Here is an 18,472-nt window from a genome sequence, read left to right on the forward strand (position 1 = left end):
TGCGGTGCAAAGATCATCCGGCCGGTACTGCAGTGCCAGCCGGGATGATTTTTTCAGAGACCGGACGTTCCTTGACCCGTCCGGGTCACGAAACGACCAATCTCTCACGTTGTGTGAAAATAGCCTAAGTAAAATCCCTCTGCCTTCTGGTTCATTTGATATATTAAAGCATACCTCCTAATAAATCAGGCAGCACAGCGGATGCCTTTGCACTATGGTTTTGAGATGTACACCCGCTCTGAACAAACATATATTTTAGGTATGATTTATGCTAGCTTTCTAGTGTAAATTTTAGCCAATGTGGCACACGTTGGAAGCCACACCCCTTTCTGCACACTTTAAACTAAGCTCACCTGCTTGGAGAGAGCAGCATTCAGTTAGAAAAGTCACCCATTTTCATACTAACCAGGGTTTTTTGGTGCATGAAACCAGAAGTACTGGCTTCATAAATACCCCAATAGTTTAGAACAGTACAGCTCTAAAGCATAGGTGTCTAACAAGCAACTTTCTTATCTGCCATGCAGGCAAAGCTTGTGGCCCTTGCTTAAACCAGAAAAAGACCAGAAGGTTTGGAACCAGACAGTGATCAGTGACATGGGTTCCTTAAAGGGGTATTCTAGTTACTTAAACTTTTGGTAGGGGAAATGAAAAAAAAAAAGCAATTTTGCAAAGCAAAATTGCTTTGTTTTGAAGTTTGTCCGCTTTCTCTGGCTGTAAGCATTGACAGCATTTGCCTAAGATCCCGACCACCGCTTTTTAGCTGAGAGTGGTGACAAGGCAGTGACAGGACTTGGGTGGTCTGGAGCTGGTAAGTATGTTTTTACTTTTACTCCCTCTAACATCCCACATGTCTCGAGGATTTAGATTGTCCTTGGGAATACATATAATTTCAGATGGAGACACAGCAGTGCCAGACTCATTCGTCCTCGCTCCCACTGTAGTAAACCAGGAAGCAAGAGCAGGAAGCAGTGGGGCCGATCTAAAAATGGGAGAAGGTACAGCCTCTTTAACACATCATGTATATCTGCAACAGCAAATATACACAAACTAAGCAAAATCTACTATACTGCTGATTTAGTGTAGATTGTGTAGGTAATGGGGAAAATCCATAAAAAAACCATAGGGGATCCATAACACTCCATGGATTTGAAATCCACATCACATGTCAACTTTAGCACAGATTGTTATTGCGCTATATAAAAGATTTCTTAAAATCTGATTCACATTTCTGGTACTGTAACAGGCTCCTGGTTTTCCAGAAGCAAATGCACAGCATACCCAGCCAGTGTAAAAGTTCTCTAAGAGATATACAGTGATATACCTGATTGATTTTAATCACAATATATTTGGTGCTTTCTTCAGTACGAGCTGAAATAGTCCGACCATGGGATATAAAGGAGATTCGTGCTACAGATCTTAGGATTGGAGACTTGATAGACATCCCTGGTGTGATGATCAACGAGAGCCACCGCCTATACCTAGGAGAATATCATAAGAGCAGAGTTCTGATCAAAGTCTTAAAAGGAGAGCTAAACAGAAACGATGAGTAAGTCCTGGGCAGGGATACTTTTCAGCACCACATAATAAACATATAGATGTAGGAAATGGACCCAACATAGTCACTGGTAGACTATGTTTGACCCATCCAACTCATCAGTATATATACGTCAGCATACCTTTTTGACAGGTTTGCAACATATACATCACTTTGCAAATGTTTTAGGCAGGTGGGAAAAATGCTACAAATGCTTTGAAAAATGTATGTTAAAGGGAATCAATCATTTAATAAATGCATATGAAGCTAAAAATTGTTGCTAATAGAACTTTCTAACATATATTTGTCCCCTTTGACTGGGAAGGCTATCGGGTACAAACTTACTTTTAATAATTCCCATATGGTATGCTAATTCTCTGCAGCTAGGCATGGGGGTGGTTTTCTCTACCAGTCATTGGCCAGGGGCAGCGTTCCTCTGTAATCATGCCTCTCTGGGGGTAATTACCGTTGTAGTCCTTCGTCAGGTAGAGGTGGACCCATAGAGGGGCCATATCATTATTTCCAGGACTCATTGTTATTCCTCACCCTGATGATAATTTGGAGCCAATCAGAGGTGTCTTACATGGCAGCATTATCTCCACACCTGTATAAAACCTTTGCACGGTACTGTTCCTGTACTGTTACAACAATATGTGAATTCAGCCTTATATCCGCAAATCATTAAGGGTGATTTTACACACATGCTGATCTTCTATTTCCAGCTATATAAAGAAGACCTTCCAGTCTGAGAGTGAGACCATGAAGAAATATGAGAGCCAGAATATCTTACGCCTTTACGGCATCTGCATCGATAACTCAAGTAAGAAAAACTACTCTAATGCTACATGGTGATCCACTTATCCTTCTGCTCTGTCTCCTCTATTTCAGGTCATTGGCTCATGTTTATCATTGTTATCTAACACTTTAAGGGTTGCTTTAGAGTTTTCTTTTATGCAGAGGCCCCTGCCTGTAGGCAGTTTTTTTTAAATAAACAGCTACAGTCTGTTTGACAAATTTGTCATACCATTAGACACTGCTGAACTGTCTTTTTATACCAATTTGAAAACGGTAACTCCTTTGTAGGTCGACTATATCTTCTCTATCAACTGAGCTCCCTTTTCTCTCTTTCTAACTTTTCCTGTTTTTGGAGCTCAATGTTTCATCTCCTCTGGTCCAGGTAGAGACCCCCGTTACTCCCTTGTGATGGAATACTGTGAGAAAGGGACACTGAGAGAGCTGCTGAGACGGGAGCCAGACTTATCATGGGAGCGTCGCATCCAAATGTCCCTAGATGTGGCCAGAGCTTTATACCGGTGCTGTATCTCATAATGCGGAGGCTCCTACCCTGATGTTCTAGGAGATTATCTGCATATCTTTTGGACATAATAATTCCAATCTTGCTAGTTATTTTAATCTTCTACTTAAAGGTTACATCAGACAGAGATGAAGGCCATTCTACATGGGAGTTTGAGCAGCTCTAAGTTCTTGGTGGATGGGATGTACAGTGTCAAGGTAAATTTATCTTGCAGTGATTATTTTAACACTGCCATACAACTTGTACAAAGTGTAATTCCAGTACAAAGACTGAGCATGTTTCTGGCTCTGGGTTTATGTGGGCCCTTGGGCAACCGAGCCTTAGGGCCCTATTCCACCGGACAATTATCGTTCAGATTATCGTTAAATCGTTCAAATCTAAACGATAATCGTTCAGTTGAAATGCAGTTAACGATTAACGACCGAACAAGAAATCGTTGATTGCTTTATAAGACCTGGACCTATTTTTATCGTTGCTCATTTGCAAAATGTTCGCAAATTGTTTGCATTGAATAAGACGTCATTCAGTCGTTTACAGTAGATACGAAAGCAATAGCGAAGAAATAGTGAAGAAAAAACGATCCCAAATATGATCATAAGTAACGATTATCGTTCCATGGAAATGAGTGAACGTTTTCAGGTCTTTCGCAATAGCAGTTGTTTGAGATCGTTAATTGTTAACACTTGGACGCAGCATGTGAAGGAGATTTGTTGAAAGCCCCCCATCCTGCTACTGTAGATTGCTGAAGGTTGGTTGCTGGTAAATCCAGTATACCAAGACCAGTATTACCAATAATAATATAACCAATAATAATAATACACCGGACAAATATTCCATCACACCATGACCACTACCATACTGTTACTGGATAAAATCCACTATACCCCCATACAGTGACCATATAGCGGTAGACACTAGGCACAGGCTCTACAGATTTTACAAATGATGACACTGCACTTATATCCAGGCTATCGTGAAGACTTCTCCTGGCCACAACTCTCTCTGTAGAATCTGCCAAAAAAAAAAAACCTAACATTTTAGGCTCCTTGCTCCAGTTTTATCTCTTCTATGTACTATCTCCCCATCTGTATTGCCCCACACAGTAATAGCACACACTAAGCCTTCATACAGTAGTTAGGCCCATCTGTGCTTCCATATATAGTAGTTAGGCCTCTCTGTGCCCCCTTAAAGTAGATTGGCCTCTCTGTGCTCCCATATAGTATTAGGATTGGGCCCCTCTGTGTCCCATTTAATATTAGACCTGAGCACCTCTATGTCCCCATGTAGTATTAGGCCCCTCTCTGTCCCCCACATAGTATTAAGACTGGCCCCCTCTGTGCCTCATGTAGCATTAAGCCTGGGACCCTCTATGCCCCCATGTATTATTAGGACCCTCTGTAACCCCTTGAAAAAAGAAAAAAAAGACACTGACCTGTCACAACACTCTGTTCCTCCACATGTCCTCTTCTCTCTAAGCATCCAGTGCAGGCAGCATGGTATAGAGACACCGCATGTACTAGAAGTGCTGTCTGCCTTGTTACATTTCTCTTTTAGCCGTGTGTGTCTTAAAGATGTCAAAGATTCCCAGAGGGACACCTGAGACTCCAAGTGGGCCTGAGTAAACCACCTAATTGTCATGTGGGCCCCCAGGAGCAGGAGGCCCTTGACACTTGTGCAGGTTGCTGATGCAAGCCATGCATGTTACTTTCCTCCAGACACATGGAGCTTTTCCTGACTCACATGGTATTATTATTATTGCTGCATCCCAGGGATAATGAACTGTGGTTCCCTTAAAATGACCTGTGGACCACCTTAAAGTTAATGTGTCATCAGAAAATAACCTATTGTATAAATTAAATTTTTATGTTAAACATTTCTTTTTATTAATTTTAGTGATTTTTTTTTTCTAATTTTCGATTTTCCTATCAGTATTTTTTAAAATATGCTGTTTTCAATCTGTCCACTAAACTGTCACTTCGTGTTCTATAGAGAAGATCTATCAATAGTCTTCTTATCACCACAGGCAGGATTACAATGACTGATGACACTAGCATATAGACAAGAAGGGATTGGACCATTCACAGTAGGTGATGGTCACACCTTCCCTATGCCCCCTCCCTGCACAGTCAGCTCCAGTCTACTGTTTATTGTCCTTGGAGCTGCGTTTAAGCATATCTGTACTTGTTGTTAAGGGGGTTGTCAGCAACGGCAACACAACCAGACAGTGGGCCCTGATCTGATCCCACCCACTGTCCCTGCCTAATTGCCTCAGTCGACCCTAGGCGGTCGCGGACAACCACGAAGACGTTCCCTGCACTGAACACGTGGAACACAAAACACGACAGACGGACAAAACACAATAAAGAGAAGTCGACAAGCCAGGTCAAACCACACGGGCAACGCAGTACACAATCGGCAAGCAAAGAATAGTCACGGGTCAGGCGGAGGGTCAGGAACACGAGAAGTCAAGCAGAATGGGATATAGGGCAGGGAACGCTGGGACGGAGCAGGGGAGCTGGGACTAGAAGAACTAATAGCCAGCAATTACCAGCTGGCTTTCACATTACTTTATACTGAACCAGGAGCCCGGACCAGACACTGATTGGTCCGGTCTCCTGATCCAGCAATTACTGCAGCTGCGGTGCTGCAGACCAAGTGGCAGAGCGATCTGCCACTCAGCCCGCACGAGCCGCATCAGCTGCAAGGCTAGTCAGCTGACTGACTGTCACGTGAGACCGCGGCGTCCCCGGTTACTAGGGACGCCGTCGGGTCTCCGTGACGTCACTCTGCTCCGGCGGGCGGAGCTCCGGCGCGTTCTCGAGCCGGCCGCCGGAGCAGAGGCCGGGGAAGACGCCGCAGGAGCCAGGTCAGGTGAGTTCCTGACATTACCCCCCCTCTTATGAGGGGCCTCAGGACCCTTATCCACTGGACCGGGTTTAGACGGATTCTGGGTATGAAATCGTCGGATTAACTGAGGAGCGTGTATATCTCTAACTGCCACCCATGTACGCTCCTCAGGTCCAAAACCCTTCCAGTGGACTAGGTATTGTAATGAACCCTGCACCCACCGAGAGTTTAGAATTCTCTCTACCTCATACTCCAGTTCACCCTGGACGACTAGCGGAGCAGGAGGAGGTGACGGAAACACTGGCGGTACATATTTTTTCAGCAAGGCTTTATGAAAAACCGAATGAATTCTTAAAGATGTAGGCAGTTTAAGTCTAAAAGTAACAGGATTAATGATTTCCAGAATGGTATATGGCCCGATGTATTTGGGTGCTAGTTTCCCGGACTGTACTCTTAGTTTAAGATTCTTGGTAGAGAGCCAGACTTTATCACCCACTACATATTGGTGGCCAGATATGCGTCTTTTGTTAGCATACTTTCGGTAAGATTCTTGGGCTTTAACCAAGCTCTGATGAGCTTGGGCCCAAACTGTGCACAGTTTCGAAAAAATAGCCTCAGCAGAGGGGTTTACAGACTCAGCAGAGTGAACGGATGAGTATCTGGGGTTAAAACCATAATTACAAAAAAATGGCGACATTTTGATAGAATGTTGCTCATGGTTATTGATAGCAAATTCGGCGAGGGAAATGAAATCACGCCATTTGTCTTGAGTATCTGACACAAAACACCTTAGAAATTGTTCTAGTGACTGGTTAACCCTCTCAGTCTGTCCATTGGTCTGGGGATGAAAGGCAGAAGAGAAGGACAACGAGGTACCCAATTTACCACAAAACTCTCTCCAAAACCTAGCAACAAACTGGACCCCTCTGTCGGAAACAATGTTCTCCGGTACCCCATGCAAGCGCAGAACATGATTGACAAACAGCGTGGCTAGTAAACGAGCACTAGGGAGTTTACGTAGTGGGATGAGGTGGCACATTTTAGAGAAACGGTCCACCACCACCCAAATGACTGTCTTACCCCTAGACACCGGCAAATCTGTAATGAAATCCATGGATAAATGCGTCCAGGGTCTCGTAGGAACCGGCAGGGGATGTAATAGACCCTCCGGTGGTCTACGGGGAACCTTGGACCTAGCACAGATTTCACAGGCTTCAACAAAAGATTTAACATCACGAGCCCAGGTTGGCCACCAAAGGTGACGCGAGAGTAAGTACTTGGTACCTGCCACCCCCGGATGTCCTGCCAACACAGAACTATGGATCTCCTCCAACACTCGGAGACGAAGATTCGGCGGCACAAAGAGGAGAGATTCAGGTGTGTTATGGGGGGCAAGGTCTTGTGACTGCGCGATTAGTGTCACCAGGTCTGGCTGCAGGACAGACACCACCACCCCAGGCCGTAAAATCGTATCGACCTGATTTTCGGAACTGTCTTCGGGATCAAAACTGCGGGAGAGGGCGTCAGCCTTGATGTTGCGAGAACCAGGTCGATAGGTGATCTCAAAGTTGAATCTAGCAAAGAATAAGGCCCACCGGGCCTGACGTGGAGAAAGACGTTTGGCAGTATCGAGATATACTAAGTTTTTGTGGTCAGTTAATACAGTAACCTTATGCTTGGCACCTTCTAAGAAGTGCCTCCACTCATCAAATGCCATCTTAATGGCTAGTAACTCCCGATTACCAATATCGTAGTTGCGTTCTGCTTGCGAGAATTTCCTCGAGAAGTACGCAACTGGCCTGAGGTTGGTAAGGGTGTTCGATCCCTGCGACAAAACTGCTCCTACCCCTACCTCGGATGCGTCCACTTCAACAATGAATGGGCGCTCAAAATCTGGCTGAATTAACACTGGAGCCTCTGAGAAACAGTGACGAAGTGTGTCGAAGGCCTTGATAGCCTCTGTGGACCACTGTGCCAGATCCGCCCCCTTTTTGGTCAAATCAGTGAGAGGTTTGGCTATGATAGAAAAACCCTTGATGAATTTTCTATAATAGTTAGCAAAACCTAAAAACCTTTGTAAGGCCTTCAGGTTGCAAGGTCGCTCCCAATTCTCAATGGCTGCTACTTTGATGGGATCCATACTAAACGAATCGGGGGTAATATTATAACCCAGAAACGAGACCTTTTGAATACCGAACTGGCACTTCGACAACTTGGCACAGAGATTATTATGTCTCAGAAGCTCCATTACCATACGAACATGCTGCAAATGAGTCGACCAGTCTGAGGAAAAAATCAGAATATCATCAAGATATACAACAAGGAAACGACCAAGGTGTTCCCGAAAAATGTCGTTAACAAAGTGTTGGAAGACCGCTGGGGCATTACACAACCCAAAGGGCATGACGAGATATTCGAAGTGACCCTCTGGGGTGTTAAATGCGGTCTTCCATTCATCACCTTCCCTGATACGAATTAAATTATACGCTCCCCTCAGGTCGATCTTCGAAAACCATTTAGCACCCACAATCTGATTGAACAAATCGGGGATTAGAGGCAACGGATGTTGATTTTTAACAGTGATTTTATTTAGTTCCCGATAGTCAATACAGGGTCGGAGACCCCCATCTTTTTTACCCACAAAAAAGAACCCTGCCCCCATGGGGGAAGAGGAGGGACGGATATGACCCTTACGTAGACTATCTTTAACGTATTCCCGCATAGCTTCCCTCTCAGGGCATGACAAGTTAAAAATGCGACCTCGCGGGTATTTGACACCAGGAACTAAATCTATGGCGCAGTCATATGGTCTGTGGGGTGGCAACACCTCTACCGCTTTCTCATCAAAGACATCAGCATAGTCTGACAAGAATTCTGGAATTTCTCCTTCCTCAGGAGCACATCCTGAGAGAGACACAGCAATACAATGAGAATCACATCCAGGCCCCCACCGGACCAGTTCCCTGCTTGACCAATCAAACACTGGATTATGTGTCTCCAACCATGATAACCCCAGAATTACATCTGATGACAAATTATGCATAAGAAGAAAATCAAGACTTTCAACATGGACCGACCCCACCTTAACTTCCAGGCACGGGGTCACATATCGTACGTCCCCCTGGGCAAAGGGAGCAGAGTCTGCTCCAGTGACATTAACAGGACGCTGGAGCAGCAGGGGACATACCTCTACACCAGAAAAGAACACAGGATTAATAAAATTTGCGGAGGATCCAGAATCAATCTGGGCGTACCCATTGATACTTTTACCTCCCACAGATAGAGAAATAGGTAACAGTAGCTTATTTTTGGAGGGTACCTGTGCGCCTGAGAGACCCCCTCGATAATCTCTCAGGCGCTGGAGTTTTCCGGCGGTGACCTCAGCCTAGAAGGACATTGTCGGATCTGGTGTCCAGTCTTCCCGCAGTAGAAACACAGATTATTCTGTATGCGATGGGCTCTTCGAGTTTTAGCCTCAGTAGTATCTACCTGCATGGGTTCTTCAGGTGCGGACAAGACAGGAAGGGAAGGCTTGGGGTTAGGAAACAGTGACTCAGGGTTTTTTGGTCGGTCGGGGGTACCTCTCTCTCTCTGTCGGTCCCTAAGTCGCCGGTCCACTCTGATAGCTAAAGTCATGCTCTCTTCTAAGGAGTCAGGAGGGGGGTATGCCACCAACATATCTTTCAGTCGGTCACTAAGGCCTGCCCGAAACTGAAACCGGAGGGCCGAGTCATTCCACATGGAGAGACCACTCCACTGCCTGAATTCTGAGCAGTACTCCTCCACTGGACGTCGACCCTGTCTCAACCCAGTCAACTGACGCTCAGCATTGGCTGCACTGTCTGGGTCATCATAAAGTAACCCCAAGGCCGAAAAAAATTGGTCAGGAGTCTGCAGGTCAGGGGAGTCAGGGGGCAGGGAGATTGCCCACTCTAGCGGCGGCCCTTGAAGGAGGGATATGATGATCCCGACCTTCTGAGACTCGTCTCCTGAAGAGCGGGGGCGCAATCTAAAAAATAACTTACACCCCTCCCTGAATGCACGGAACCTGCTCCTGTCCCCCGAGAACTTATCTGGGAGCTGAACGGGTGGCTCAGGAGATGCTGGGGAAGTCACCGTGAGTTGTCGGGGTGTCGTCTCTTGGTTTTGGACCCTTACAGCAAGCTCCTGAACCATAGTGTTGAGCCGCTGCATTTGGTCCACGATATTAGACATGGCCGTCCGATTGTCCATGGCGGTAAAATCGGGCTGGCTATTCTGTCAGCAACGGCAACACAACCAGACAGTGGGCCCTGATCTGATCCCACCCACTGTCCCTGCCTAATTGCCTCAGTCGACCCTAGGCGGTCGCGGACAACCACGAAGACGTTCCCTGCACTGAACACGTGGAACACAAAACACGACAGACGGACAAAACACAATAAAGAGAAGTCGACAAGCCAGGTCAAACCACACGGGCAACGCAGTACACAATCGGCAAGCAAAGAATAGTCACGGGTCAGGCGGAGGGTCAGGAACACGAGAAGTCAAGCAGAATGGGATATAGGGCAGGGAACGCTGGGACGGAGCAGGGGAGCTGGGACTAGAAGAACTAATAGCCAGCAATTACCAGCTGGCTTTCACATTACTTTATACTGAACCAGGAGCCCGGACCAGACACTGATTGGTCCGGTCTCCTGATCCAGCAATTACTGCAGCTGCGGTGCTGCAGACCAAGTGGCAGAGCGATCTGCCACTCAGCCCGCACGAGCCGCATCAGCTGCAAGGCTAGTCAGCTGACTGACTGTCACGTGAGACCGCGGCGTCCCCGGTTACTAGGGACGCCGTCGGGTCTCCGTGACGTCACTCTGCTCCGGCGGGCGGAGCTCCGGCGCGTTCTCGAGCCGGCCGCCGGAGCAGAGGCCGGGGAAGACGCCGCAGGAGCCAGGTCAGGTGAGTTCCTGACAGGGGTTACCTAGTGCTACAAAACATGGCCACTTTTGCACCACTCTTGTCTCCAGTTTGGGTGGGGTTTAAAACTCAGCTCCACTGAAGTAAATGGAGCTTAATTGCAAACCACACTAGAACTGGAGACAAGAGTGGGGCAAAAGTGGCCATGTTTTTGTAGCACTGGATAACCCCTTTAACAGAGCAGAGCAGAGCAAAAGCTTAGGCAATATGGCCGACTCCGTAGTAATGCACAAAAATACATTACCATCAGAAAATAAAAGCATAAGAAAAAAAGACAAGTTTCAGCGCCTGGCTTAGAAAAATCTAGGTCATACATTGCCTTTTTTTCTATTTTTCTCGGTTCGGAGTAACACTTATAAGAGTTAATATATGTCATAATTCTAGTCCCCTTTAGGTGATTATTATTTTGGGGGAATTAAATAGTTGTGGTGCTGCCTGTCAGAACACAGAAGAGAAATTGTGTACCATATCACAAAGTGCAGGCCAAATAACAGGGGACATAATTTTATTTATTTTTTAGTTATCAGGGTTTGAGCTCTCCAAGACTGAATCGTCTATGAGAAGGAATCCAGTGAAAAGTAGTGGCGAGATCAGTGAACTGATATATGTCGCACCTGAGACCTGGCAGGACATCAATGCCTATAACAAACGCAGTGAGATTTACAGGTAAGAGCCATGCAGGGCAGACAACAGCAAGAGTGGGGATTAAAGGGGTTCTTAGCAAAATGTAAAAATCCAGGTCTAGAGTTTTCTCCCAGTTCCCGTTTCATCATGACCCAGTAGAAACCAGTCACTCAGCCAGTCAGTGACTGCAAAGATATCCTGCCTCAGTTACTTATCGGTTGAGTGGGCATTTCTACACTGGCCATGACTTTGCAGGACTAGGAACTACAGGAGGCCACTGAGGGTCCATGAGGAGTAGGACTGCACTGCTGGGGCACAGGGACGGGTAAATATAGCTTTTTCATTATGTTTGCAACCCCCATCCCCACCCGGCCCTGAAATTTTACATTTCACCAGAGTTCTCCTTTAATGATTTATTCCTGTTTAGACATCTAAAACATATTCACAAGATATACCATGTCCAGCTGATGGCTTTTGCACTTATCTAAAGATCAAAGGCCCTCTGGCATCCTCAGGCCTCCATGTGGTTGACAGAGGTGATCTGGAAACCGAAAACAGTAGTGGCAGCTGTTTTATGGAGTTTACATAACACCCATTGACTTTAAAATGTGTTACATAAACTGGATAAATCAGCCATAAACTGGATAAATCAGCTGTTTATGGCTTTCCAATCACCTACAATAGCTGCAGGCAAGTCATAAGGGAACAGGGGGTTCTCTATTAGACATTTATGGCATATTCTATGGACATGCCATAAATGCCCAGATGGGAATACCCCTTTAAGCATGTACTGCATCCTGAATCCTGAGTCACGAATCAGTCTATCCAAGATTTAAGGGTAAATCCCAAAGATAATTTAAAGGGAACCAATCAGCACATAAATTGAGAGAGGTGTGATTACAGCACTGGAGAGCCCCAGGATCGTGACTAGTTAGGCCTCAGGACTGTCCCGATTCCTAGTTCAGACCGATTTGCATACAGCATGGGAGTTAATAAAGGTAGGATTGAAGGGCACAGGGGGCAGGGATACAAGGAATGGCTAGATGTTTGTGCAGTGTATGATTAGCAGTATCAGCAATGTTTTCAAGCTTCGTATAGATTTTTGTGTTAATTGGTTAACTTTAACTTTAAACCATCTTTTTATTTCGATCACAGGGGTGGCACAGGGTGGCAACCCCCACGCTCAGCTTTTTAGGAGGGCCATGACAACTGCACTTTACCATTAATGGGACTGAATACTGGGCATCATTCAGTGTAGTGGTGGCACATGGTTACTGCAGCTTACCTCCCAATAAAGTGAATGGAAGATGAGCTGCAGTAAACCCAGTGCCACCACTACAGAATGATAGGTGCATGGCTTCTGCCCCCCTTTATGTAGTGTGGTTCACCACTGCTCTCCTGAACAGCTGGTACCAGGTTTTCTAAAGGAAATGAATAATTTCTGCCCAGAATACCCCTTTAACATAGGATGTTTGTTTCTGCATTATCTATGATTAAGTGTACCTTCTTTTGCAGTTTAGGAGTAGTCATTTTGGAGATTGCTGTTGGTGGATTCCCATTACAGGGTGAGTGCTCAACTCTGCAGAACACTGGTCAGTATCATCACCCTCCCATTACAGAAAGTGGATATGCCATTACTGCAATGAATGCAGCCACTATAAGGACTCTATTATACATATCTATTCTCAGGGCTCTTATAGGCAACAGTCATAGAAGCAGCAATGTCTGATGGTAAATTATAGAGTTTATTCTACATCATAGGCTCATCTTGTTTTTTTATTCTAAAAATCTAAATGACAACCTCTGTATAATGTGTCACCAGTGGCTGTCCCTCATTATCTGTTACCTACTAAAGGACCTGGAACTGGTGAATAGATCGACCTAATGTGGAAGAAGTGAGAAATTTTCTTTAGAAACATAGAAGACTGTGGGCAGAAAAAGAACCCCCCCCCCCCCCCCCCGGGTCCATCTAGTTTGCCCTATTAGCATTTTCTTATTATCTTAGGATATATATATATATATATATATATATATATATATATATATATATATATATGTTTATCCCAGGCATGTTTAAATTCTGTTATTGTAGATTTACCAACCACATCTGCTGGAAGTTTGTTCCAAGCATCTACTACTCTTTCACTAAAGTAATATTTTCTCACGTTGCTTCTCATCTTTCCCCCAACTAACCTCTCACTGTGTCCTCTTGTTCTTGAGTTCAGTTTTTACTAAACACACTTCCCTTCTGAACCTTATTTAGTCCTTTAACAAGGTTTTCGATCATGTCCCCCTTTCTCTTCTTTCCTCCAGACTATACAGCTTCAAATCCTTAAGTCTTTCCTGATATGGTTTATGCCTCACACCCTCCACCATTTTTGCAGCCCATCTTTCAACCTGTTCTATTTAATCAATATTCTTTTTTAGGTGAGGTCTCAGAGCTCTATACAGCGGGATCACAATCTTCCTCTTTCTACTGGTTAACCTCTAGCTACACAGCCCAGCATACTATTAGCTTTCCCTACCGCCTGGTTGCATTGGTGACTCATTTTTTTTTTTTTTTTTATAAATTTTATTCAGTTTTTCATACAAACTTCTATAAGAAAAAGGAATAACCACATAAAATAGAAAACCATACACAATAAACAATTGGAAACAATTAGCGTAGATACATCCAACAGGTTATGAGCCAGCACGCTGAGGCAAGAAAAAGAAAAAATCAGAGTTTTTGTACATAACCATTTCCCACCTTGGTATGACAACAGCTAAATAAAAAAAGGAATCCCCCCCATTGTCTCCCCTGCCACCCTCCCATCATTCTCAGGGACGTGAGGTCTTTAAGGAGTTACATTACGGTCAAGAGCTACCATGGTCGACGGTAAAACACGTAAGCGTCCCAGGGTGCCTGCCAAATCATGTTGACAATACCATTCAGTATATCTAAATGGGTACATTATGTCATGTATTTCCTGAGCACCGTAGTGGGTTTCCAAGAAGGATCGCCATCGGTGGAGAAACTTCTTGACCCCTGTGTGTTTGTGTCGCTCAGCATATACTCTGTCTATGCCTTTTCAACTGAGAGACCACCATAGGAACATCCGGGACCTTACTCGAAAGCCACTCCTGGAAGAGACATCTTAATGCTACATGTATGACTATGTGGACTATGCCTGGGACCTTCACTACTGCCTCTTCCTCCGGGGGTCTTAGTTGATGGAAGAGTAAGGCCTGCAGGGAGTTTGTTATCTCTATCTTCCAGTGCGTATGGATATAATTAGATATGGCCCTCCAGTAAGTTTGGGTATGTGTGCAGACCCATACCCCGTGCCATAAGTTGGTTAGGGGTAAGTCGCATTTCGACCAGGCCGTAATTCTGTCAGGGAATTGTGGAGAGGGAAGTATATTGAATCCATAAAGGGCATTAAGTGGTAATTTAAGAGAGGAGAGAGGAGCTCACTCTTCGTGAAATTTATTTTGTAACCCGAAAGCTTACCATATTCAGTCAGGAAAGAAAATAGAGTAGGTAGGCTATCTTGGGGATTGTTGACTGTTTTTTTTGTCGTTTTGACTGATCTATTACCCACTACAATGCCCTCAAATATGTCTGAGGTTTCTAGGTATTTGGTTAGAGGTTCGATGGTCAAGTCAAATAATAGTGGGGAAAGCGGGCAGGCCTGCCGGGTGCCCCTTCCCAGCAGGATTGGAGCTGAGAGGAGCCACAGGGTATGTACCCTCGCCACCGGATCAGTGTATAGGCGCCCTAAGAATGTCCGAAAGCGCCCCCCAATGGAGAATTTTTCCAACACCGCTCACAGCCAGTCCCAACGAACATTATCAAATGCTTTCTCCGCATCTAGGGATAATAAAGCAGGGTTGTCGTCTGGCTGCGGGCAGTGTCGGATCCTGTCCAAAACCACTAGTACTTTTCTGATATTAGAAACTGCCGACCTGTTCCTAATGAAACCCACCTGCGCCTCCCCTACCAGGTCAGGCATGTAGTTGGCTAGCCGATCCTCTAGTATTTTTGTCAGCAGTTTGATATCATGGTTTATCAGTGATATCAGGCGGTATGACCCAGGGTCCGTGGGGTCTTTACCCGACTTGGGGAGGACTTTTATGTATGCCATTTTCGCTCTAGCCGGGATATTGCCAGTAGAGAACATAGAATTAAAATGGTTGGTGAGGCTAGGGGCGATGTGATCTATTAGCGTTTTAAAAAATTCCCCTGGGAGGCTCCGGGAGCCTTGCCATTGGAGGAGGCCTTTATAGCTCTACAAACTTCGTCCTCTGTGATTTCAGAATTTAGTACCTCCTGCTGCTCCTCAGGGAGGTAGGGGAGTGATAAATCTGCCAGGATCTACCCTTGGCTAATCTAGCCAAAAGTCTGCCCGCTTTATTTCCGTGGCGGAAAAACTCTACCTCGCCTTGGGAGCGGTACATCCTATCCCGTCTTTCCAGCTAAAGTTCATAATCGTCCTTAGCTGTTTGCCAGGCCTCCCTAGAGGAGTCTGACGGGTCCCCCAGAAAGGCTGTAGAGGCACATCTGAGGTTATCACTCGCCTTTTTGGTACTGGGAGGCGGTCTTTTTTTTCATTGAGGTAATATGGACTATCAGCTTGCCTCTAAGGACGACTTTATCCTTTTCCCAGAATAATTGTGGAGTGGACTTATGTTCTGCATTATAGTAGTCGAATTCTGTCCACCCCCCTCTCAGGAGCTCCATGAACGCTTCGTCCTCTATAATGAAGGAGGGAAACTTCCAGATATAATCGGTTCCTACCGGGCAGGATGGAAATAGGTTCAGTATAACTGGTGAGTGGTCAGTAATAACAAGATCCCCGTGCATTATCGATTCTACCCTCCGACTGAGTATTGGGCTAGTTAGTATGTAGTCTATTCTGGACCAGGATTGGGGGGGTGGGAGAAATGAGTGTAGTCCTTCTCGGCTGGATGTGTGAGGCGCCAAGTGTCCTCCAGACCCGTTTGTTCCAGGAAACCCGGTAGCACTTTGTCCCTGGAGCGTGGTTGCATAGTTTTTACTGAGGGCCCCTTCCTATCCTCTCTTGGATGGAGGACTGTATTAAAGTCCTCTCCCACTATTTTCCTTTGGGTGGCATCTGCATTAATCCTATCAGCCAGGCCCGCAAAGAAACTCTTGTTTTCCCCATTAGGGGCATAAATGTTAAAGACACGAAATTGGTCCCCCTGGTGGTCTATGATTAAGTGTGAGACCCTGCCCTCAGCATCATGGGTGTGAGATATCAATTGAAATTGGAAAGATTTGTGGATTAACGTGATGACTCCCGCTTTACCGTCCGCCAATGGAGAACCGTTTACATAACCAACCCCAAATCGTTGCATTCTACCAATGTCTTCTGCCGAGAGGTGGGTTTCCTGCATCATTACGATATCGGGGCGGTATCTTTTTAGAAAGCAAAGTAGCTGCACACGCTTATTAGGCGATCTCAACCCCTTGACATTCCATGTCACGCATCTTACCATAATGGGCCAGGACAGAGATAGAATGCAAAGATAAATTGTAGTAAGAAGACAGCCACAGAGAGAGTTATGGCCCTATTCCACGGAACGATTATCGTTCATAAACTCGCTCAAACGACCGCTCGTTAACGATAATCGTTCCGTTGAATTGATGAAAACGATCGAACGACTCGAGCAAAATGGTCGTTGAATCGTTCTCAAAAGTTTTTCAACATGTCGAAAAAAAATCGTTTGTCTTCCAACGATAATTCGCTAATCGTTTTGTTGAATTAGAAATCGTTAAATCGTTCTGGACAGTATCAAATTCTCAAGGTTTTTTTAAGGTTTTGTCACACCTCTCTCACACCTCCAACTTCTATTCCCCGCCTACATTATCATCCCGGCGAACGTTTTAACGATCATGTAACGACCGCAAAATAATCGTTATCGTTCACATTACCACTAGATTGAATGTGTAATCGTTCGCAAAAAATAGACGTTTATTGATCGTTAACGAGCGGTCGTTTGAGCGAGTTTATGAACGATAATCGTTCCGTGGAATAGGGCCATAAGTCTGTCACCGTTTACATGGAGTACATAGATTTGACTCTGCTTATAGCTGGTTTCCCCCCTTCCCTCTCCCCCACCCCCCAAAAGCAGATGAAAGGAGCATGTGACCCTAGTATCATATACCATAACTCTTGTGAGCAGAACTAGAAACACATAAAAACAATAACACATCACAACAAAAAACTGTTTTGTCAACTCTTAAGGGAGCCTGATGTTTAGGGGCTGTCCCTTCATCTCCGAGTGTGAGACTTCTCTTTTTTCAGCCATGTCACGGACTCCCGTGGGGGCACCATCACATGGGGAAAAATTAATGCCCTAAGGGTCAACACATCGGCAGTTCCATAGCTATGTGAGGAGAAACAGTGTAGAATTATAACAAAAACAATCTGACTAGATTCATGCGGGGTTACTTGCTAATGTCCCTCAAACGGCGGGGGCCTGACCCCTCCCACAGCGAGCTCAGTCAGGAGAAGGGGACCTGGAGCAGCTTCTGCTGCGTCTGGTACGTCTTGGACGTCTGCGCTGTTCCTTGGGGGAGGACTGTTCCGGGTGAAGTGCAGGCGCCTGGGTGATCTGGCCCTGTGGCCCTTGACCGGGTGGCTGTGACCCGAAAGAAGGCTCATTTCTCCTGATGGCTTCCTCCGCTGACTTGGGTGATTTGTAAGTTGACACTGAGCCATCAGTATAAAAAATGCGAAGGGTGTCCGGATATTGCAGCTTGAACTTCTTTTTTGCCTTGAATAATGCTGTGCACACATTGCTGAAAGCCCTGCGTCGTTTCGTGACTTCTGCAGAGAAGTCCTCAAAAATCATAAGGCGCATACCCTTTATCTCCAAAGGCTGTGCTCTCTTCCTGTAAGCTCTCAGGATGGCGGTTTTATCATTAAAGTCTAACAGGTGAAAGATAACTGGACGCGGTCTTGCATTCACCGGAGCCCGCACATTCTCACGGTAGATGGAGAGCCCTTGGTATGTCACGCTCGCAGAACGGTTGTAGATCAGCTGTGCCCACTTTTTCAGAGATCCCTATTATGCGGAGGTTGTTCCTCCTGGAACGATTTTCTAAATCGTGTATTTTATCCTCCATGACCTGTTTCGTCGTATAATTGGCATATGCGAGAGCGGAGAAAATAATTTTTATCTTCTAGGGCAGA

At 45.5% G+C, this 18,472-nt stretch overlaps 1 protein-coding gene and 1 long non-coding RNA gene across 3 annotated transcripts in view; one reads left to right on the forward strand and one right to left on the reverse strand.

The window, feature by feature from the left end:
- LOC138788471 (mixed lineage kinase domain-like protein) overlaps positions 1-18,472 on the forward strand; it is a 32,475-nt gene that overhangs the window by 10,995 nt on the left and 3,008 nt on the right. The window contains exons 4-9 of one of the 2 annotated variants that reach the window (XM_069966351.1): positions 1,363-1,546; positions 2,257-2,354; positions 2,712-2,847; positions 2,962-3,046; positions 11,167-11,312; positions 12,786-12,835. In XM_069966351.1, coding sequence (XP_069822452.1) covers positions 1,363-1,546; positions 2,257-2,354; positions 2,712-2,847; positions 2,962-3,046; positions 11,167-11,312; positions 12,786-12,835 — 699 coding nt within the window. The remainder of the gene's footprint in view (positions 1-1,362; positions 1,547-2,256; positions 2,355-2,711; positions 2,848-2,961; positions 3,047-11,166; positions 11,313-12,785; positions 12,836-18,472) is intronic. The other variant, XM_069966352.1, reaches the window with a different exon arrangement.
- Positions 471-18,472, reverse strand: part of LOC138788472 (uncharacterized) — a 32,127-nt gene continuing 14,125 nt past the window's right edge. The window contains exon 3 of the long non-coding RNA XR_011362610.1: positions 471-1,478. This is a non-coding gene — a long non-coding RNA (uncharacterized lncRNA). The remainder of the gene's footprint in view (positions 1,479-18,472) is intronic.

This window comes from Dendropsophus ebraccatus, chromosome 4 (genome assembly GCF_027789765.1).
Source record: "Dendropsophus ebraccatus isolate aDenEbr1 chromosome 4, aDenEbr1.pat, whole genome shotgun sequence".
Lineage (NCBI taxonomy): Eukaryota > Metazoa > Chordata > Amphibia > Anura > Hylidae > Dendropsophus > Dendropsophus ebraccatus.